This window comes from Callorhinus ursinus, unplaced genomic scaffold (assembly GCF_003265705.2).
Source record: "Callorhinus ursinus isolate GAN/ISIS: 27379988/994484 unplaced genomic scaffold, GSC_fseal_2.0 scaffold6, whole genome shotgun sequence".
In the NCBI taxonomy this organism is placed as follows: Eukaryota; Metazoa; Chordata; class Mammalia; order Carnivora; family Otariidae; genus Callorhinus; species Callorhinus ursinus.
In genome coordinates this window covers 44,804,385-44,829,296 of record NW_027397068.1, presented here as the reverse complement: position 1 = coordinate 44,829,296, position 24,912 = coordinate 44,804,385, and the positions used below count along the sequence as shown (strand labels likewise).

Below are 24,912 nucleotides of genomic sequence, written 5' to 3'. Positions count from 1 at the left end.
GGTTTATGGCAACCCCGAGCTGAGAGCCCGCACCTCGGCTCCGTCTCTGCAGCCGGCTTCCCCGCTCCAATACCTGGGAGCTCTGCAGCACTCAGGCACCCCCGGTCTTTCTGTGACCCCGAGGGTCCTGAGACCACACTGTCCCGTGAGGATTCCACCCCCCGCTTAGCCACTGGAGTGACGTCCCTCAGCGGAGCCGACTTCTAAAAGTTCCGATTTTGTGCTCCGCGGCTCTATCACTTGCCAGAAGCGGCCGACGGAGGCCCCCTCCCCTGCCGTCTATCCTCCCGAATATCGCCTCGGATTCACTTCTCCACACGTCCTACCTTCCAGAAAGTGGTCGCTTTTCTGTTCCGAGAGTTGTTGCTATTCTTTTCTTCGATCTCCTGTTGAGTTCGTAGGTGTTCAGAATGGTTTGATCCCTATTCAGCTGAATTCCTGAGACCAGACGAAATCCAGGTCTCCTACTCCTCCGCCATTTTGCTCCGCCCCCCCGGTATTTCTGTTTTTAATTTTTTGAGAAATTTTGAGAAAAATTGAGAATTTTCTGGGGGCACCTGGGTGGCTCAGTTGTTAAGCGTCTGCCTTCGTCTCAGGTCATGATCCTGGGGTCCTGGGATTGAGCCCCGCATCGGGCTCCCTCCTTGGAGGGAAGCCTGCTTCTCCCTCTCCCACTCCCCCTGCTTGTGTTCCCTCTCTCTCTCTCTGTCAAATAAATAAATAAAATCTTTAAAAAAAAATAAAGGATAAATTTTCTGGACAGAGAATTAGTTCACAATTCTTTTATTTCGATACTTTAAATATGTCATCTCAGTGATTTCTGGCTTTCATGGTTTCAGAGTAGAAATTAGCTTTTAATCTTACTGAGAAATGCTTGTACCTGATGAATCTCTTTTGCTGTTTTCAAAATCCCCTATTTGTTTATCCTACTCGGAATGTGTTGAGCTTTTTGAAAGTGTAGATTAATATTTTGGAAGCTTTAGTCATTATTTCTTTAAATATTCTTTCTATGCCTTTCTCTTTCTTCTCCTTCTGGAATACACATTATTCGCATATTGATATGCTTGATGGTGTCATATATGTCTTTGAGACTCTGTTCATTTCTCTTTATACTTTTTTATTGTTGTTTCTCAGATTGGATAATCTCAATTAATTTATCTTTAATTTTGATTTATATTCTCTATTTGGTAAGACTTCATTTTCATATTTCCTTTTTAGTTCTTTGGACATAGTTTTCTTTAGTTCTTTGAACACATTTAAAATAGCTTATTTAAATTCTTTTCTCTAGGAAATCTAATGTCTGGCTTCCCCTCAGGGACAGTTTTTATTGATTATTCCCCGCCCCCCATCTTGGCCCCCCGGTGGATGGGTCACACTTTCTTGTTCCTTTGCCTGTCTCATAATTTGTTGTTGAAAGCTGGGTATTCTAAACAATATAATGTGGCAACTCTAGAAATTTAATTTTCTCCCCTCCTCAGGGCTTGTTGTTGTTGCTAGTTGTTGAGTGACTTTTCTAAACTGTATCTGTAAAATCTGTATTCTTTGTCAGGTGGGGCCATTAAGTCTCTGCTCAGTTAGCTTAGTGGGTTACTAAGGCCTGGACACAGATTTCCTCAAACAAGTAGAACCAGGAGGTTTCCCAGTCTTTGTTGAGGGACTCAGTTTTCATTTGGGGGCATGCCTTCAACACTCAATCTGGCAGGTAAAAATTCTTACTTGTTTGCTCATGTGGAGCCTTAAAGTCAGCCAGAATTGAGAGTTTAGGACCTTCTCAGGTCCTGAACATACACACAGTCTGAGGCATGTGTACAATCTTACACATGTATGAGGAATATATTGAAACTTTTCAATATTCGTATGGATATCTCATTTCTCAGCTTTTCCTTTTAAACTGTTTTGGTTAGCCTATTTTTTTCCCCAACTGTTACACATGACTACAGGCAGCCACAAAAGTTAATAATTTTCTCCTTTTTGACAAATACTCCCTAGAGAAAGTCTTTTCCTACTGAATGAGCTCAAAATGAGATCAAATAAAGACAATGTTGCAAGTAGAATCTTCCAGGGAGTCACCAGACATGTCAAAAAAGAAAAGTTCTCTGAGAATGAACTTTGAAAGAATTCCAGCTACTTTCTGCCCCATCTTGTGCCTGCAGTAGTGCTGGTTTTACCATGATTGCAAGCTGTTAGTTTCAGTGTGAAGTTGAAGGGGGTGGGAGGAGTAGAATACTGCAAGTTAAAATGTCAAAAAATTTGCTGATCTTACCAAGATTTAGCCATTTTTTCTTTAATAAATGCTCCCCAGATTACTGTAATCCTTTGTCTAATTTCCAGAGTTCTAAAAAAATTAATTCTGACCATTTATTTTTAACCAGTTTCTCCACTGCTTTTTTCAGAGGTCCTTATTCTACCATCCTACCATATTTGCTGACATCATCTATCCTACTGTGTTAAAGTATATTAATAGAGATCCTTAATTTCTCATTGTAATTTCAAAGTTTTGAGGAAGATGGTCATAACCTTGGGCAAGGGTGCCCATAATGATTTCTTTGCAGATAAAGATGCTCTACTGAAAAAAGATACCCAGACTTTGATCAGTAAATAGAGCTTTATAGATGCAGCTCCAGCAAGTGGAAGCTCAAGCAACAGTCCAGAAAGGAAAGCTCTGTAGAGATTTGGTGAGGATACTTTTAGGGGACAAATGACGTTGATTTTTGCCAAATTGTGAATGGGGAACTAAACTTGCAATATATATCACTGGTTGCATTCTGTGCTAATGTTATATTTCCATATGTCTATTTTGTCATTTCAAAAACTGTCCAGTATATTAAAAAAATAGAAAGCAATTATTTAAGTTCTTTATGGACATAAACATAGCACTTTGGAAGTACAATTTGTTCTTTTGGAAGACAGCCCTTTTGACTGAGCCTTTTTCTGAGTTAGAAAATGTGCCATTTTTACCAAGTACAACAAAAATACATTCTGATAGTTGGTAGTGGATTACATTATCCCCATAGATTGGTAACTCATGTAATGTTTGGGTTGTAGTGAAGTTCCAAATTTCTGAATTACTTCCTGGAAGGATCCTTATGAAGCATGAATACTAACTGCCTTCTCTTTAAACATAATAAATTTCCTGGAAGTGTTACAAGGAAGAAATACATTTTTCTGATAATCAGAGTCCCCATCCCCTCCCACCAACAGCAAGTTTCACAAGTGTCTCTAAACTATGTCCAAGAAAGGTTGTGGTTGCATCTCTAAAACCACTGTTAAAATTACATAGCCACATTCAAGTTTTCTGTTTGAATTTTAAAATTCTATGAACTTACTTTTACATATAAAAGTTTTCTAAACACTTTTATGTATATGTATATATTATTCATAATATATATGTGTGTATGTCTATGTATATACATATATACATATGTAATGAATTAAATTTACATTTACATATGAGAAAACAAGGAACTTGCCCACGGCCAAATAGTGGGTAAGTGGTTGCATTAAATCTATGCTAGCACTGTCTAATATAATATAAAATGTAATGTGAGACTCTACATTCAATGTTCATTCATATAACTTTGTTTATGTGGCTGTTCTAGGAGGCTTCAGTTATTTGACACATGCCCACTCCATAAAGTTCCTCCTTAGTGAATGATCTGAGAGTGAGAGAAAGCCCAAGATGGAAATCATAGTCTTCTATAACCTGATCTCAGAAAAGAAATACCATCACGTCTGCTATATTCTTTTGATCTCCCAGGCAAATGCTGGTACACTTTAAGAGGAGACTGCACAAGGGTGTGACTACCAGGAGGCAGGAATCCCTGGGGACTATCTTGGAGGCTACCTGGCACAGATATTTAAATAAGTAAAAAAAAAAAAAAAACCAGCAAAAAAAGATACAAACACAGAGACAGCGAGAGAGATGTGAAATTAATTTTAATAAAACATTTTATTAAAAATATATAACTAAAGTATTATCCTTTTGACATATAATCAGTATAAAAATTATTGAGATATTTTGCATTTTTCTCATGCCACATCTTTAAAATCCAGATGTATTTTGCCCCCATAGTACATCTCAGTTCAGGCCATGCTAATTTCAAGTAGCCGTATTTCAAATGCTCAGTACAACGCCTCTAACAGTGGTACTGTATTGGAGAGCCTCAGTACAGATGCAAACAGTATGGCTCCAGAGTCTGTGCTCTGAAGCACTTCTTGCTTAAGTGTAGGAAAAGAGGGAATGATCTTTTTGTCAACCAACATCGGTGTTAGGATGAAGATCCGCAGATCCCTTGGATATGTGGCATTCTTTCTAATTTTTCTGTTATATGCAGTAAACATTGTAATATTAAAATGATCTAAATTGATCCCTCTCCTAAAAAAAAACACAAAATAGGAATTTTTAGATGACTGTTAGAAAATTCATTAAATATAAAATTTCCTTCATATGTTTAATGGATTTAAATCATGTTTTAAAGACAAGCTTCAGGAGTGCTTCCTACTTAAAAGAATTTCTATCAGATAAAGGGATAAATGAATTTTATTTGTCAAGTGGGCAGTCCATTCCTAAGCAGCCATGTAGCTGCCATGCTGAATTGCCACTCTTCCATAAATACGATCAGTAATGAAACAGTGAGCCCAAATGAACACAGCAGGTTAGTTCTCATGCCATAACAGACAGCATTATCTTCATGTCTTAGTGTCCTTTGAACCGCATGTCTCATGGGGGTGATGCTAGAGTAGGACCCTGTGGGTGCTAAATGCACAGCAGAGAAACACTAAGTTTAGGAAATCCCAAACATGTGAGGGGCTATTGGCAAACCTGCCATCTTTGCCCCTTAGGAAAACATTGTTTTTATTATCCTGGAATGTAAGAAACTCTTCTTTAGGGAGAAGGAAGAAGACTTTGCTATCTTAGAATGTCTCTCAGGAGAGTGATATTCTCTATTATCTTTATCCTGGTCAGGAAACAAAACCTCTAGCTTCTGAAGCATGTAGACATGCCACAGAGCATGTAGACATGCCACGGAGAATTAGCTCCCAAAATATCCCTATCTCTTCTGAACAGTAAGATTCTTTTCAAAATCATTTGAAATATAAATGAGAAAAATAAGAAAAATACTAGGAATAATCAGTGGCAAAAATTGGATTAATAGTAGAATTATTTCTTCAAGAAATTGATTAAGATTAAATGACTACAATTTATGAAACCTGTTCTTTCATGCCTTATGAAAAATACTTAATACATTCACTTTTTCAAAATGAATTTTCCCATTGTTTCATTTGAGAAACTGTATACTTAATTGTTAGACAACGTATAATACATTCAGTGGTCATTCATTTTGTGTTTTATGTACCATTGAAATGATGAAATCTTTCATGTTTAGCTATTTTATGTTTAGCTATCTTATGATTATAGGTATTTTTTTATTCGACCAAAATATCAGTTTCTTAAAGGACCTGACAGGAAAAGTGTTATGCAAAAAATATTTAAAATATATTTAATGGCTTTATAGTTGAATAACCTTTTTATCTTTTATTGTGTGTGAAGGACTTTTGTTAAAAGAAGCAAGATACAGGGCACGTATTGCTCCTATTTTTCCATCTGGATGTTATGATGACATATGATTCAGAGAAGCCCTAAATAGGGTTTTTTGCCTTTTGGATAATTTGCTATTCAGGGAATCATGGGGTATTTTTCCAAGTTTTCTGGGTCAACTTCTCTTAAGGCATCTCTTCCCACTGTGCTCACTTAGGCAAAATAAATTGAGCTGTGTCTTTTATACAAAATATTTTCCTAAACAAAAAGGGGTATTCTGCATATACTGTGCAAGAAAATTTGAAGTAATCTACACAAGAAATTCAGACTTTTACATTAATTTTCATTTCCTTGGGGGGCTATTTTTCTTCTATTCTCTAGCATGTGATCAATTATTTCTCTAAGCCCTTGGTCTTTGGATAAATAAAATATCTGGAAGACAAAGAAACCACAGTTCTAGGTTAAAATGTTCTTTTCACTCACCTTAGTACATTTTATCATCAGGCCAGAATTTTGTCAGAAAGATTATTTTAAAATAGGCTTTTCTACAACTTGCACTGTTCTATAAGTTTTCATAGTATTGTTATTTTATGTACATCTTCTAAAAATCTGTCTCATCACAGTTTGCTCTTCCTGTCTCCTTTTGCATGTGCATAATTCCTCTAAAGATCTTTATGGTATTCTTTCAATGGTGTCACCACAGAGGGACTCTCATGAGAGGAATCAGTTGTCCTTAAAACATTGCCTACCCAGGTCTTCAGTTCCTTGACTCTCTTAACAGTGATAAAGCACACGACTATATTTATACAAAATTACATCTCAATGGTTTAGCGGTTCTGCCATTGGAACAAAAGCTTTTTTTAAATAGACTTTACTTTGAAGAACAGCTTTGGGTTCACAGCAAAGCTGAACAGAAGGTACACAGATTTCCGTATGCCCACTGACCCCAAGTCTACATAGCATCCACCACTATCAACACCCCATACCAGAGTAGCACACTTGTTACAATTGATAAGCTTACCTTGATACATCAGAAACACCCAAAGTTCATGGTTTACATTATGGTTCCCTCTTGATATTGTACATTCTGTGTACAACAAATGTATAATGACATATATCTATCATTACAGAAGTATCACAAAGTATTTTCACTGTCCTAGCAACCCTCTGTGCTTCTCCTGTTCATCCTTCCTCCTTGACAACCCCTGGTAACCACTGATCTTTTTAGTTTTCCATAGTTTTGCCTTTTCCAAAATGTCATACAGTTGGAATCATGGAGTATGTAGCCTTTTAAAGATTGGCTTCTTAAATTTAGTATTATGCCTTCAAGTTTCCCCATGTCTTTTCATGGCTTAATACCCATTTCTTCTTAGTGCTGAATAATATTGCATTATCTGGATATACTATAGTTTATTTATCCATTCACCTACTACAGGACATCTTGGTTACTTCTAAGTTTTGGCAATTGAATAAAGCTGCTGTAAACATCCATGTGCAAGTTTTTTGTATGGACATAAGGAACACAACTTTTTAAAGTTATAAAATGTATTGATTTTTTTCAATTTTACAAATACCACGTATATCTTGTAGAATGTAAGAAAATGCAGGGAAGTGAATTAAAGCTCCCTATAATCTCATCACCGGAGCTGTCTAGCATTAATATTTGGTACATTTCCTTCCTTTGTTTTTGAGTACATTGAACACATGCATATGTTCTAATATAATGGGAAATAAGCCTGTTTCAGAGGACTTGCCCATGTCATTAAATATTCTTTAGAACATAATTTTTATATTCTAATAGTTTTTCCATATGTATATATCATAATTAATAAATCCACCTCAAATATGTTCATTTATATGCAATTTATGCTATTAAGAGCAGCCTTTTAACTGAAGTTTTGTCTGCACTTCTGCTTATTACAATAATTTCATATACATGAAGTTATGACTTCAGAAATAAAACGTTTTTAAAGGTTTTGGTGTGTATTGCCAAATCATATTCCATAAATACTCGGCCAATTTACATTCCCTCAGGACCTAATGAAAGGACCAATCTGACTGTTTTTTGAATCTGCTACTTAACTATTTATCCCTTCCCTTTCTGATTTTTAAAAAATTAACAGCTTTATTGAGCTATAATTTATATAGCATAAAATTCAGCTGTTTAAAGTATATAATTGTTTTAGTATCCCTATCTCAGTTTGTTTGTTTTTAGCAACACGAATTTAAAAACCTTTAAAATCCTAGAAAATGCAGGGCCTGACACAAGGTGGCAGAAGGTCACACTGTCAGCAGTGCAAGTGAATTTAGCAGGATGACAGAATAAAAAATGTATAGAAAACAAATATGTACAAAATATGCACATAAACAAATACACATTTATATATAGAAGAATATATAAATGCAGTCAAAACTTTCCAATTATAACCATTTAGAATTTGTAAGAATAATCTATTTAAAATAGCAAGGTAAAAGCATAGAACAACTAGGCTTAATATCTTTATAACCTAGTATAAGAAATATTAGAAAACTTTAACTTATGATTTACTTATTTACTTAAAAGTATTGTAAAAGCTTATTTATTAAAAATAAAAAGATATTTTAGGTGCTTGAATCAGAAAACTGAATATTGTGTGTGTGTGTGTGTGTGTGTGTGTGTACAAATTGCACATGAATTAATTTGTGAGATTAACACAATGGTAAACATAATTCCCATATTATAATCATAATTATTATTATGTTGGCTCTTAAGAAACTGATTCTAAGGTTCATTTGGGAGAATGAACATGTGAAAATATCCAAGAAAATATTTTAAAAAAACAAAATAATAAGGGGATATTTATCCTGCCAATATTAAAGCCTATTATGAAGTTAGAGTAGATTATACTGAATATTACTTATAAAAAATCAAAAGTTGAATTAATTAATAACGGTGGTACTAGTTATAGAAGCATCAAGAGCAATGATTTGAATTTGACTCTAGCGACTAAACTTAAGCATTTGTTTATAGCTCTGAGGTAGACCTTAATATAGAGTATTACTTTGTATTTGATGAAGTTGGTACTGTACATCTGAGGTTAAGGAAAGAGTTATTTAGTAAATTATTGTAGTATGGTTATCAATTTAGAAAACAATAAATTAAATTGGATCATCATCTTAATACCACATAGCAAAGGAAAGTTGAAGTAGATGAAAAAGTTACATTTTAAGTAAAACTATTTTATTTGAAACAAGTTTCAGATTATAAATATAATGAAAAACCATAAAGAAACAATGTATTTTATTACATAAAATGCGAATTCTTGCATATCAGAAAAGTAAGAACAGTAAAAAAAAAAAAAGGTTAATAACAAACTGACACAATTTCCAAAAGACTAGATAGCACAAAAATGTAAAACAAAAAAAATCAGTTAAACAGTCTAGTATAACACTAATTGGGAAACACTAATTGGACAATGGACAGAAGAAACTCAGACCACATATAAATTAGTTTGGATTCAGTGTAAATTAAAACAATAATGACACCTTTTCCATGTATTTGTTAACTAAGCTTTATAATTATGAAAATAAAATTGAGAAAGATACTGTCAAATGGTGACTCTCAAACCCAGCCGAAGGGTGTATAGAATGTTATAACCTTTCCGAACATAAATGTGATATTCTGTTTTGAGAGCCATCTGCCACTCAATTGGCAAATGTCTCTTTTGTGCATGTACAGAGATAGTGATTGATGACAGAGATACACTTATGTCCCGATCCCTGGTCTCCTGGATCTAGTAGTATGCCTGCAAAAGGGCCTTTTATTCAGTGGTTACACATATTAAAATAAACTCTAAGGGAATAATCATCTTAGAATCATTTGTAATAGTAAAATAATGGAATCAATTTAAATGCCCAATAGTGCAGAAAAAGATAAATATGACACATTCTTTATGACATATTATTACAGCCATTGGAAATCATATTTATGAAAAAGACTTTAAAACATGAGGTTTAATCGTGGTTCAGTGTTTAATGAAACAAGTGGAATCCAAATGAATGTATATGATATAGTTTCAATGTTGTTAAGACACTTGTGTCTCTGCCTATAAATATGTATGTCAAGATTGAAAAAAAAAATACCAAAATTTTAAGACTGGATGATCTCCTTGGTGTGTTTTAGTGCATCAATTTATTAATTTCCTTATTTATAGAGTTAGGAAATAATCAAGCTCTTTATGTCATAAAATTCTTCCAAGAAATAAATAAATGAAATGAAGTGATCATTAAGTGTGTACTACAGAGATTGGTCTATAGAAACTACTCTATGATTTTAATTCTTCTTATTGTTAATCTTCTTGTTATCTTTTAAAAATTTAGAGAGGCTCCTCTGTTTCATGAGACCCAGTATGGGGTTCTTATTTCAGCTCTATCTTCCTTATTATGAAAGTAACCTTTCTGGCTTTTGGGGCATTTAGTCTATTATTCTTAGTTTTTGATGGTGTGGTTAGTTTTCATCTTTTTCTCTCACATTCTGTGTCTCTTTGCAAAAGACAGAGAAGTTAGGGACTTTCATGTCTAGGCTGCTAGATAGTGATATTTAAATTCCTCTGGATGGCATATAAACCATATAAAACTCTTAATTCGTTTATCTTCACTGTCTAAAGTGATCAACAATAGCATGTCCAGTCTCTCTGGTCTTTCCAGCAAGCTACCGTCTGGGCCAATCTCTGAATAGCCTGGGGCTGTTCCACAGGCATTCCCTGCACCAGATCTCCTAATACTCTAAGGAAACTCATCTCAGAACTTCTTAGGAACTCTTGCTGACTAGGTGCCAGGTCAGATCTTCTGTATGGGATCTAGCAAGCTGCTCTCCAGAGCAAATCCAGTGGGCGTAGAGGTGGGCTAACCATCTGAAGAACCCATTGCCAGTTTTCAAATTCACGTCATTCAGGTTGCCTTTTTGTTGCCTAGTAATATGGAAGCAAAAGGATGTGCCTAGGAAGGAAACGTTCCTTTTTATATGCTGGCGAATTTAGAAAAAACAAAGTTCCGTCTTCTTTATCATGCAAATCAAAATCTATTTAAATCATAAGCTCTGAAATCCATTTAAAACTTATGGTTATATCAGGAAATTATATCTCTTCCTAATTTGAATTTAATGTAAACTGATTTTTAATTGTTTCGTATAACCATGAGTAACAGATATTTTTGAACACTGCATGGTAAAAATCAGCAAATATGTCAGACAAAGCACAACATTAAAGGAAATACCACAGCATATGTTGACAGTTATAGAAGGATTGCTGCTGTTGTCACCCTTCACACCAGAATCATTTTTTCAATATTTACCTCCCATGTGAGGAGAGGGAAACATATGGGGCTTTACATAATCGTAAGCATAAACAGGTGGCTACTTAGGTACATTTAATTTGCAGGCAGCAGCGATACTGAAAAATGCAATCAGTGCCACATGGCTCCCCAACTCCTTCCACTAACATTCCATTAGCAAAATTAAGATCATTAAAATACAGGGAGGGTATACTCCTCAGTCAGTTGGCTTCGACTACCTTTCAGGGCCATGAATAAAACACATTTTCAAAAATGCCTTGGCATTTTGCTGTTTTTTTTGTTCAAGGGAACTTCAGCAACTGTATAATGTATACCTTGTGAATAACTACAAGCAGCACAATATTTGCATTTAAAATGTGCGTACATCTCCCTATAATCTGCTCATTATGGGCATAAAATTATGGTGGTTAAATTCTGAGCAACTTGTCAAAGCATGGGGTCAGACAAACTCTTCAGAGCAAAGACAGTCCACCTTAAGAGATCACCTAAGGCTCCTTTCCATATTCTAACACTCTGGCAAAATCTGTAGAAATGATTGTTGCTAGGATTTTTTGCTCAGTCTGTGTCAGATGCTAAATTGTAGATTGTCTCATCTGATTTGATCCAGATTAGAATATTTACTTTGTCCTCTTTGGCTCTGTAAATACTAATCTCTCTGACCTTATAACCATCCTACAAAGGTTTAGGATTCCAGAAAAAAAGAAAATAAGGAGAAAGAATAACTGTTATTATTTTGCTTTTTCGTGCTTGCTATGTGTATGTGTGAAGTATTGTCAGTATTGTCTAAACATGTTACACGTATCAACTCATTTAATCATCACAATGACTTTATGAGGTAGATGATATAATTTTCTCCATTATGCAGAAAAGGAAATTAACTGTGGCCCTGGAGGGTATAAGTTCTTGAGTTTACACAGTGATGAAAGGACTGAGTCAGAAGTAAACCCAGGCTGTTGAAATGAATAATTAACATTTTTAAAACCACTCCATTTTACTATTGGGATAGTTGTGTATTGCTTGCCCTGCAAATTCTATTGCCTGAAGTCACCCAAGGCCAGAAATCATAAATGTGTAGTATTTTTGAAGAACCTCCTAAAAAAAGCCTAGTGAGAGATTTTGGAGTGGCTGAGGTCTATGGGGTTCTTTCCCGTCCCAATGCCTCTGTGTGTCTTCCTAGAATACAAGGGGCAGTGTTCTGCACAGTCCAGGGAGCTGTGCTCTTGCCCAGGTTTATGAGTTCTCACATTCTCTCTCCTCCCCCTAGTCTGTTACTTATCCTCACTGCTTGGGAGAGAAAAAGCTTTAACATGAACAAGTATGTATGACACATTTGTTCATAACCTTAGATTATAACAGAGCTTCAGACATAGATGTCAAGTTACGTCATTTGATTTCAAGACTTAACATTGTTAATGTAAATTATTTGTTAACCCAAATGTATTAAATATTATGTAGTTACTCCTTTCAAGGAGTTTAAATGTTACTGGGAAAAGACGTTTTTTGCCTGTTTGCTTTTTTGTTGTTCTTTTGTTTTTTAATGCAAAGTTTGAACCAAAAAGGTAAAGATGAATCGAAAGGTTTTATGATTTATTCTTTTTGTCTCCAGGTGAAAGAACTATTAAAAACTGCTAATAGCTATTATAGACAATTTTGATCCCATTGTAAATGTAAAGGCATTCAAACACAGGAATTCTACAGTCTCAATCTCAGCTAACATTTAACAAACATGGTCACCATCTTTGATATGGCCCCTGCCCTCCCAAATACTCAGTATTGCTATGCAAAATTTTATCATGAACTTGACTTTCTTTAACATTTCTTGTTTCTGCTGTTCTATCAAGACTCTTTTGTCTTCTTCTATCAAGATTCTTGGAGTCACTCATTTGTTGATGATGTTATTATTATTATATATCTCAATACTTTGCTCAAGAATTTTGAGTTTTTGCTTTGGTAAGGTATTTCATGCACCCCATATCAGTCTGAAGTTGGGTAAAGATGCGTGAGCTAGAATTGCTCATGGAAATACTGGATTTGGGATAGTCTTGAAAAAGGTACTTTTTGTAGGATATGCTGACCTAAAAAATGTCTTGGAAACATAACAAAATGATAGAAGAGCCACAGGAGGCATGTGAAATGGAAAATCTTTTTAGACAAGTGTAAAATAATGAGGATGTTTAGGAATTTGACTGCAGAACAGAGTGCAGTTAAAATTTTTAAAGCAGAAGCACACACCCACTAAAATAAGTGAGATGCACTTTGCATCTGATGGCAGAGAGACAAGACACATAATCAAAATTCGTAGTGGTCTGTTTCATCTCCAAATCTTCTTCTTCACATAGCTCAGTTAATTAGAAATTTTTGAATATGCATCTCAAATATCTATGTATTTATTCAAAATTGTGTGCATCTTTGACATATCTTTACTTGCACTTTCAAGGAAAATTTGTTTGTAATGATCGTGGAAATGAATCCACATTTTGGTAACTTTGAGATGATAAAGAAGTTTCAACCACTTTTTATATGTTATTAGACTAGAGTATCATTGTTTTACCTCAAAATATGGCTAGGGAAAAGTTTGAGTGGGAGTAGAAATGTCAACTCTTTCATCTCTTTCTTGTTCACCTGTGTTTATATTAGTTTTATTTTCAATACGTGGTTTCTTTGAAGGATGTGTTTAAAGGCATTTATCCGTTTTGTGAGAATTACTTTCTTTAAAAACTATAATAATGTATGCTTAAAACCCACTTGTATATGGCCAGGTGACCTGCAGCACACTGGGAGTACATGAGCCTGTGTGGGCAGCGCTGTCAACCCCTTCACTTTGTGTAATCCCCAAGTCTCCCTCAGAGGCCTCACCTAATCTACAGGCACCTGGCCGTCTGACACACGGACAGATGAGACTAGTGCCAATCAACATCTTAAATATCAGTGAAGTTCACTTTCTTATGTTGCTTGATTTAAAAAGTTCTAGGACTTTCTGCAGCCAAAAAGAGGGGAACTTCTTCATTAGCTAATGAAAGGCTGGACAAACAGCTTATGATTTACAATAATAATGGAAGAGTGAAATGTGTAACTCTGTGATTAAGCCCTTGAACTTTAGAGACACAAAAACCTACTATGTATCTTGTGAGCTATGGGGTAATAGAGGATTTATGGCATCTCTTCAAACTTTCATGTTCTTTCATCTGTGAAATGTTTGTGTTTTATTTGTAGCTACCTCATACTACAATTATGAAAATTAAATATCATACATGTACATTTCCAGCACATTCTAAGCTGTATATTTTAATAATCCTATTTTTGTTTGTTTTTACATTATTTTATTTTTTCATCATGATAAGTGTACTATTCAATCCCCATCACCTGTTTCCTCCATCCCCCCACCGACTCCTCTCTCGTAACCATGAGTTTGTTCTCCATAGTTAAGTCTGTTTCATGATTTCTTTCTTTCTCTCTCTCTCTCTCTTTTTTCTTTGCTCATTTGTTCTGTTCTTAAATTCCACATATGAGTAAAATCATATGGTATTTGTCTTTCTCTGCCTTATTTTGCTTAGCACTGTACTCTCTAGCTCCATCTTGTTGTTGCAAATGGCAAGATTCACTCTTTTTTATGGCTGAATAATATTCCAATATACATATACCACACCTTCTTAATCTATTCATCTGTCAGTGGACACTTAGGCTGCTTCCATAATTTGGCTGTTATAAATAATGCTGTTTTATAGGGATTCATGTATCCCTTTGAATGAGTATTTTTATATTTTTGAGGTAATTACCCAGTAGTGCATTTCCTGGATCATGAGGTAGTTCCATTTTTAACTTTTTGAGGAACCTCCATATTGTCTTCCACAGTGGATGCACCAGTTTGCATTCCCATCAACAATGAAAGTTCCTCTTTCTCCACATCCTCCCAACATTTTGTTTCTTGTGTTTTTAATTTTAACCATTCTGAGAGGTGTGATAGCTCATTGTAGTTTTGTTTGCATTTCTCTGACGATGAGTGATGTTGAGCATATTTTTATGTGTGTTTTGACCATCTGTCTGTCTTCTTTGGAGAAGTGTCTGTTCTTGTCTTCTGCCCATTTTTAATTGGATTATTTGTTTTTTGGGTGTTGAGTTGTGTAAGTTTTTTATATATATATTTTATTTTTTTTTCCATGTACTCAAGGCTTGTTTAATAATTGAAAAATCTATCCATGTAATCCACTATTTTAGGCTAAAGAAGAAAAATCACATAATATTAATAAATGCAGGAAAACATCTGACAAAATTCAGTGTCGATTCATGACAAAAACTTAGAGAAATGTAGAAATAGAGGGGAACATTCTCAACTTGGTAAAGAACATCTACAAAAAAACTTCGAGCTAATATTAAAATATATGTGGTGAAATATAAGTGGTAAAGACTAAATGCATTCCTCCGAGACAGGAAACGGGCAAGGATATCTGCTCTCACTATTCTTTTTTTTTAAATTTTTTCATTGTTATGTTAATCACCATATATTACATCATTAGTTTTTGGTGCAGTGTTCCATGATTCATTGTTTGTTCATAACACCCAGTGCTCCATGCAGAACGTGCCCTCCTCAATACCCATCACCAGGATAACCCATCCCCCTCCCCCCTATATATATATTTTAGATACTAACGCTTTATCAGATATGTCATTTGCAAATATTTTCTGCCATTCAGTAGTTTGCCTTTTAGTTATGTTGATTATTTCCTCTGCTGTGCAGAAACTTTTTATTTTGATGTAGTCCCAATAGTTTATTTTTGCTTTTTTTTTCCCTTGCCTCAGGAGACATAGCTAGAAAAACATTGGTACAGCCGATGTCAGAGACTTTCCATCTGTGCACTTGTCAAGGGCTTTTATGGTGTTAAGTCTCACTTTTAAGTGTTTAATCCATTTTGAGTTTTTGTGTGTGTGTGTGTGTAGGGTAAAAGAAAGTGGTCTGTTTAATTCTTCTGCATGTTGCTGTCCAGTTTTCCCAACACTATTTGTTGCAGAGACTATCTTTTTCCCATTGTATATTCATTCCTCTTTTGTTGAAGATTCATTGACCATATAACTGTGGGTTTATTTCTGGGTTTTCTATTGTGTTCCATTGATCTATGTGTCGTTTTTATGCCAGTACCATATTGTTTTAATTATTACTGCTTTGTAATATAACTTGAAGTGTCAAATTGTAATACCTCCAGTTTTGTTTTTCTTTTTCAAGATTTCTTTGGCTATTTCAAGGTCTTTTGTTGTTCCATACAAATTTTAGGAATGTTTGTTCCAGTTCTGTGAAAAATGCTGCTGGTATTTTGATAGGGATTGCATTAAATGTGTAGATTGCTTTGGGTGGTATAGACATTTTAACAATATTTGTTCTTCCAACCCATGAGCATGGAATGTCTTTCCATTTCTATGCATCATCTTGAATTTCTTTCATCAGTGTTTCACACTTTTCAGGGTATAGGTCTTTCACCTCTTTGGTTACCTTTGTTTCCCCTCAAATACAGTACGGTGATCATTTTGATGATATATCTGTAAAATGTGAATAATAGAATTTATATGTCTGTATGCAGTCTTTTGAGGTCTTTTGAGGACTTTCTCACATGTAGCAATATATATTGCTCTTTATCCTTCCAGTAAAGCACATATAACCACCACTGTTCTGTGTGTTCCCTTTTTGCCTCTTAAATGTCTGATTAGTTGGAACCCAAAGATTCCAGTGAGTCAATGTATATAACTTTGTATATAATACAGCTATATTATTGCCTACAACAACAATCTGGTGCTACTGTTTTGCTCTTGGCATTCTTAGATGGTGGCTGATCCCCCCCCCCACCCCGCCCCATCGTAGCTCAGCTGTTATGCTCTGTGTGGTGAAATTTCAGTCAGGAGTAGTGCCTGTGGCTTTTATCCTACCGTCCACTGTAGAAAATGTGTACATACTTCCTGCTTGACACTTACCACTTACCTCTCAACAGATCATCCAGCTTAACTTTAACAAAATAGTTTTTGAGTGAATGGGAAAAAAAATTATGACTGTTCCTGAAAGTTAATTTTTAATCTGTTAGATATCCCAGGGAAGAGGGAACCATAGGATTTGGAATTGGGGATGTGGCATTTAGCAACTAGGATACATCCAAGCTTTTAGAGAATAGACTATCTGATTATTTATACTGTATTGGGCCATTACTTTCAGAGAATTAGTAGGCAAAGTTCTAAGATTCCTTATCTCAGAGATGAAGGGAATATATTTGGTTGGAACTGGGAAAGCAAGCTAGGGTTTAGCCTATGAAAAAGATTGTGAAATCCTCATGATGATCTTATGTTATATATAGTAAAGAATATTGTGAGGGTGCCTGGCTGGCTCAGTTGGTGGAGCATGCAACTCTTGATCTCTGGGTCGTGAGTTCAAGTCCCCCATTGAGCATGGAGCCTACTTAAAGAAAAATAAAAAAAAATAAAGGTAACTTAAAAAGAATATTGTGATATACGGTTGGAAATTTTAATTTTTAAAATTACTCCCTATTTGGGTGGGAATTGATGGGATAAAAAAAACTAGAAAAAAATCTGATGAGCATAAATTATGCACAATGAACCAGGCACCTACTCTTGTTCTTCTTACACTGGAGGTCTAGAAAGGCTGATTCATGCAAAGGGAGAACTGGCTAATGAGACCCATATATATATTTTGTGAACTGGAATAAACATGCTTTCCTGAGCAATGTCCTTGTAAGTTATATGCAGGATGGGGAGGCAGCCTCGTACGGTGGCAGGAGGGATGTCAAAGGTCTGATTTGAGATTCTAGAGCCATGACAATGAAAATCATGACCATTTTTATGTCCTTCAGTAATAACATTTGTTTTATTGTCCTTAAAAGACTGTCAGGATAAATGATACGTGAAAAAAATCTTTCAAACTTGTAAATTTCCAAACAAATTTCAGTTGTTACTACTACTAATAATTACAGATCATTAACAATTGGTTAAAATTATAAGCTATCCAAAAACTTAAGATTCAGAGACAAGATCTTAAAGACTGAATTCACTCATCAGTTAATTTTCAATAGATCAATAATTGCATTTCCTTATAATTTTTATTTCTCAAGTGCATGCTCTTTATGAATAATTTCTCCTAATTTAAAAGTAACAATATCCATTTTAATAGGTGACAATAAAATTTGGAAATTGAAATATATTTTCTTTCTGCTTCTTAGCTTACTTTAGGAAGGTTACATATTGCCTTATTTTATAATCACCCTTATGATTACTCAGCTCCTGAAATGTAGGGTTTTTCTTTTTTGGAAGAATATCAAATTATATTTTCTCCAGTATAAAACTATTGTGCCCTTTGTGAAAAGATGGAGGAAAATTGATGAAATTTAAAGCTGATCAGGCTTATGGTACTTTATTGTGAAATTGAACTTTCAGTATGACATCATATATATAAACTAACCCTAGTTTGTATAATATCACTTGGCTGTTTACAAGGAGGGACTCTGGATTGGCTACAATAGTAGATGAAGAAATAACTTAATCAAAGATAATTTCCTGTGTCTACCACTCAGTATGCTAAACTGTGTACTTAATCATCTTCTAAAGGAAAACACACAGATTCATAGATAGATTTTTCTTGCAATAGAGATATTCGACAAGACAGCTCTGAAGTATGTGATTAACTTGAAATAATGGTGGCCCTTAGGGTTTCAGGCTCTTTCTACCTCATAACATTTTAGGTCTGTTATTGCCTCAGGTGAACCCAATTCCCCAAGAAAGAAGATGCTGAATTAATTCTTCTGTGACTTATGTCATCAATATATCTAGAATAGAAATAAAACTATGTGTCTCTACTATTTATGAGATCCTAGGTAGATATTTTTTTAATATTTCACAAAAATTGCTGAATTTTCTAAACCCTGATAATGATTGTGGACTCTTAAAAACAAATCTTCACATACAGACAAATGAGATTAAACATATGTGTACACATGCGCACGCACACACATGCACAAATTCATGTACTGTGCAGAGTTCAAGAATATTCTTTTACTGGATTTTCCCTGAAACAAGATCTAATAAAATAAGTTCTTTTAAAGTAAATGTTTCTTTGCCTTACTGTCTTCAAACACACCATACAGTGAGTGAACACTAGTCAGTTTCTGAAACTTTTCAGGCCAGATTGCACATGCTACCTTACTTTTTGCCAGGATTGCATCACACACACTTTTTCAGGATGTTTATGTCTAAAAATAGCTCAAATTCTTTTTTTTTTTGTTTGAGCAAAGATCAGCTACAAAAATAACTGATCATAAATCTTTGTGTAGTAACCCAGAATAGACATGAGACATTATAATCTGGTTAATAATGATTTGATATATAGATGAATTTAATTGGAATATATTTGTTGATTAAACTAATAAATGATTTTTCAAGTTATATTGAATTCTAGTAAGACTTTCTCATTGTCTGACAAGTATCTAGCAAGATAATCTACTTAGTTCATGATAGTATATAATATTATCATTCATTTACTTTTATGTTAAGAAAGCAATTACCTAATTTTTTCTTTGTTCTTATTTACTCTGGAATTTGTTAAAACCTCTTCAATAAATTCATTTCTGAAAATGCTACAAAGCAGATGTGCCAATAAAATAAAAGTAATTTAAAGAGGAGAATTGAACATGCATGCCTAAAAAGCTATATCTTAAACAGCAAAAATTCATTGTATTAGTGATTATCCTAATAGTATTAGAGGAAAAAATTTCCAATAGTGAAACTATGGCAAACTTAGAGAAGCAATGAGAAGAATGTTGTATCACCAAGAGTATTCAATCTAGAACAACAACCTAACCTGACATTTTCCAAGGAGAATTACATGGAACACCAATATATCATTGCATGGTATATTGCAATTTATTAATAGACGTTTCCCCAAGAGTTTATAATCAAAATTTCAAAATTCTGCATGTTATATTCTCTTCTTGTGCGTTGCAATGCATCTAAAGTTTCTGAGAAGCATTTAATTGGAAATATGTAGGTATTTCTTACTGTGGTAAAATGCACATAAAGTAAGATTTACATTCAAAAATGTACAATTCAGTGTCATTAAGTACATTCACAATGTTGTATAACCATCACCACTGTCTCCTTCCAGGTATGTAACTTTGTGATTGTTAATTTGACCATGAAACAGTTTTCTTCTGGAATATCTTTTAATTTAATAGAAAAGATAGAAAAGAACTACTTTTAAAGTTAGATTCTCATCTATAAATAAGTAAACCATGTATTTGGTGCAAGGATCAAATGGAATAATGTATATAAATACATACTGTAAGTTGTGTGGTGCAATCCAAATGTAAATTGTGGGAATTGGCAGGTGCAGATAGGTTAAACTACTAATTTATTTCTATCACTGCCAGTTAAACATGGTCAGAAAAGAACTACTTTTAATTTTGGTACATCCAAAAAATATAGTTATGGAAATACCGATCTAATCCAATCCTCTCAATTTAAAAATTAAAAATAGAAAAATGTGATTTTGAGAGAGTAAATGCCTTGCTCAAGATTACACAGGTAGTTGGGGTACAGCCAGTCAGTATCTCATTCATATTTCCAACTTCCAAGAACAGGGCTTTTCTATTTCCAGGTATTTTCTGCTTGTTTCCATTGGTGTTGCCTGGATCCGATGATCCAGTAATCTACAAATTATACATTACAATTTGACCTAGAAGAATTCAGGATTAAATCAAATGCATTACTTTTTAAAAGCTACATTGTACTTGTTTTATAACTCTCTCACTATGATTTTCTTAAGAGAACTTTCATTGTAAGAATTCTCTTTAATTTATATAATCCTTCTGTTCTTAGGTCTTTTTAAGATTGTGGCCGATAAAACTCCATACCTCACTATGGAAGAAATAACAAGGACCATTCATATTGGATCAAGTAGACTAGGGCATCCTTGCTTCTATCATCAGAAGGATCTAAAACTGGAGAATCTCACTGTAAAACAGGGTGAGCAAATCATGCTCAACTCAGTTGAAGAGATCAGTGGAGAAATAATGGTGAACTGTGGAGTGGTAAGGAATCATCAGAATCACTCGTTTACTTTGCCTTTGTCACAAGAAGGAGAATTCTATGAGTGTGAAGATGAACATATTTATACCCTAAAGGAGATTGTTGAATGGAAAATCCCGAAGAACAGAACACGAACTGTGAAGCTTACCGGTTTTTCAAATAAGTGGGACTTAACAAATCCATTCCCTAAAGGCTTTTATGGTGCTCTGATTCTCAAGCCTGTTTATGAAATTCAAGGTGTGATGAAATGTAAGTATTCACTGGGAATGATGCTCTTGAGGGTGAGCATTGTGGGGTTTGGGAAGGAGGAAGGCTTTAGAGTTTGAAGAATGCGACCCTGTCCCTGACTTGTCCTTTAAACCCACTAAGAGTTAGATTCTCATCTATAAATAAGTAAACCATGTATTTGGTGCAAGGATCAAATGGAATAATGTATATAAATACATACTGTAAGTTGTGTGGTGCTATCCAAATGTAAATTGCGGGAATTGGCAGGTGCAAACAGGTTAAACTACTGATATATTTCTATCACTGCCAGTTAAACATGATCAGAAAAGAACTGCTTTTAAAGACTGAGCATATTTAGTTAGAAAGAGGCTTTCTTGTATGAAGGTAGTCAACAAAGTGATAAAGATACAAAGTTTCCTTAATATATCCCTTACTGCTATTTTTTTTGATAGCCTTTTTTTTTTTTCCTTTTTTCCAGCTACCCATCACTGGACATAAATCTTATTAGCTGGGAGTCCCTCTGACTTAGGGAAAATGATGTGACAAATTAATTCACACATAAGTGTGTTTTAATATGTGATCTTTATAGAATTATTTGCATTTAAAAATGGAAATAGCTAGGGGCGCCTGGGTGGCTCAGATGGTTAAGCGTCTGCTTTCAGCTCAGGTCATGATCCCAGGGTCCTGGGATCGAGCCCTGCATCAGATGCCCTGCTTGGCGGGGAGCCTGCTTCTCCCTCTCCCCCTACTGTTCCCCCTGCTTGTGCTCTCTCACTCTCTCTGTCAAATAAATAAATAAAATCTTAAAAATAAAATAGAAATTGCTAGAGAGAGCTTTGTTACCCTAGAGGAATTAATACTTTGAATTTTCAAGATTATGGCACATAAGTGGACAACCATGGAACAAAGAGTTCTGTATGCAGTCAAAAGTCCTGGATTCTAACTCTGAGTCAGTAACTTAATAGGTGGGGACTTTGGTTGAGCCATTTAAACTGCGTCTTTGCAAAAGGAATGATGATGCCTCTTTTACCTACCTCTCAGAGTTGTTTTGAGAATGAAATAAGATTGTATTAAGGTACTATACATAATATACTTGAGGAAAAGGCAGTATGTAAAAATGTTTGGTCAAAGGCTATCCCTGGGATACATCAAATTCTCTTTATCTCTGCTCTTATAAATATTGTTGGTTGTCGGTCACTTATATAAATATGAAAAAACTGATGTGAACCTTTGGGTAGGTTTTAGAAGTACATGTTAAATTTTGTTACATAAGTAAGTAATTTAACCAGAAATTAATTAATTCATCTGAATTAAAGGTACAAGTAAGATATAAATTCCACTCAAGTAGCGATTATATTTTAATATTGCAAAAAATTGAGGCCACAGCATGATCATTTTTTAATATGACAAAAAATGGAAGTCGCAGCAAATTTTAGACCTCATATTAGTGCTTTGTTAACTATCCCAAAATGTGTAATTGAAAGTGATAATTGAGTTCTCCTCACTTTTCATAAATAATGGATATAGCATTTTCTCATTTTCAAATTTGTTTATTTTTTAAAACCACTGGCATCTCCTATCACAAAGCTGCAAATGTAGGCCAAACCAGAACCTAAGCACGCAAACAAGGTGGTTACTGCATTTAATGAATTTAGATTAGCGATCAACAAAGCCTTCTCTGAGGAAATGGCATTTAAACTAAGACCTGGAGGGTGAGTAGGAGATAATCAGGCAAAGAAAGAGGGGACAACATTGGAGGAAGTGATAGCAGTTTCCAGGAAGGCAGATAAGCAAGATATTGGAGCTCAGTGTAGCTGGTGTGATAAAAAGGAGGACAGGTTGAGACAAATATTAAAACATGCAGTGGGGTAGTGGAATCAGTCATGGAGAGTCTTGAAATACATGTTAAGGTGTTAACATTTGTCCGAAGGGCAAATTAATAAAGGGTTTCAGAGGAAGGAACAGGGTCAGAGGAATATAAGGAGACCATTGGGTGTATGGCAGGATATTGGGGGGTTAGTACAATAGTGGTATCAACAGGACACTTGCTCCTAATGGGTATTTAAGAAGTACAATCAGCAAGATTTGGATGTCTAATGGAAGGAGGAAAGAAGTCAACCTGATTCCCAGGCTTCTGGCTTGATCTACTGGTTGGATGATGATGCAGTTTACTAAATATAAACATTGATAGCTGAACAGGACATATTAACACAATTGTTTAGATGGACTTATATATGGTTTCATGCTAACCAAGGTCCCAAGAAAGTTTTTGGTTGAAATAAAGTCCTTTCCAAAATATTTTAGTCTAATTCCCATTCTTTAATGGTATTAAAATTGAATTTTGATTTAAGTTATTTTGGGTCTTTAATTTCTTAGGGATTATTTTAAACATCAGTTCTTTTTCTATAGCAATTTCAGGACAGCTGCTGTATGGCACTCCTCTGCATGTGTACTGACTGCAGAATATTCCCCGGAAATAGAGGACAGGTGTCCAACACAGAAAGTCCAATTTTAAAAATTATTGTTGTAGGCATTTTTTCTTCTAAATATAACATGTAGGCTATTTTATAAAATCAATTGTGGTCTTGTTTTACATTATTCTTTCTTATATGAAAGATTCAAACTTGCCTTGAAGTCAACGGCATATTGCTTGCTAAGTTACTTTCCGAAGGCCTTGAGTTCAGGCATAGTTGAAAACCCTCTTGTCTCAAGTCCTCCCTTTCTTAAGTGACAAGAAAAAGAATAGGTCTGAGGCAGGGTTAGAAAATTTTAGAGAAACCTTAGGGGTAAAAGCAAGATGAAAAAGATTGAGAACTATAGGAAGTTCTGAAATAGTGATTTGCTGAAAAGAGAACATAATAAATAGGGAAAAGAAGGAATATAACATATTCTACTCCTGGTGTTAGGTTTTTAATATGTTATTGTTGTGAACATTTAGGCATCACAAAGAAGTAGCAGGACATGTTTAAATGAAATATCAGTTCCTGGAAACTCTTGGTCATGATCCCCATTACAGGCCTGAAGCCCCTCTGACTCTCACTATACATTTCATGATTTGTAAAACATTCTCTCTTTAGAAAATAGATATAAATAACCACCCAAGACCTTTAACTACTAGTCTCATATAAGTCATAGTAAGATCGGTTTGTGCCTTTCATTGGAAGATAAAATTCATGTTGTGTGACAAATGGAATACATAATATTTACAAATGAAAAATTCAGTCTGCTATTTAAAGTTGCTACTAAAAGTCAGAAATCTTGCTCGTTAAAACTTTTTAATTGTGTTATGTTTTGATGTACAGATTGATAATTACTTCTCCCCTAATGAAAATTTCAAGAGTTGAAAAGCTGCATTTCATTTTAGGTAAAAACCTCAATGCCTTCCAAAATTGAAGGGTACAGTTTTTGCTTAGATACATGACATATCAACTCATTTATAAGCTGAGGGTTGAAATCACATGAGCAGAAAGGTGGTATCAGAAAAGCAGTATCTGAATATTGAATAATAGGTGATAAGTCAATAGAAATCCCCCCAAACATTGATCTTTTAGTATTCTGAGACTTCTTCATTTTTTTTTAATTATGTTCTGTTAGTCACCATACATTACATCATTAGTTTTTGATGCAGTGTTCCATGACTCATTGTTTGCCTATAACACCCAGTGCTCCAGGCAGTACGTTCCCTCCTTAATACCCATCACCAGGCTAACCCATCCCCCCCACCCCCCTCCCCTCTAGAACCC

At 34.7% G+C, this 24,912-nt stretch overlaps 1 protein-coding gene across 3 annotated transcripts in view; it reads left to right on the top strand.

Annotated features, from left to right (window-relative positions):
- THEMIS (thymocyte selection associated) overlaps positions 1-24,912 on the top strand; it is a 190,698-nt gene that overhangs the window by 68,019 nt on the left and 97,767 nt on the right. For all 3 annotated transcript variants that reach the window (XM_025865322.2, XM_025865316.2, XM_025865324.2), the window contains exon 3: positions 20,732-21,190. In XM_025865322.2, the coding sequence (XP_025721107.1) occupies positions 20,732-21,190 (459 nt within the window). The remainder of the gene's footprint in view (positions 1-20,731; positions 21,191-24,912) is intronic.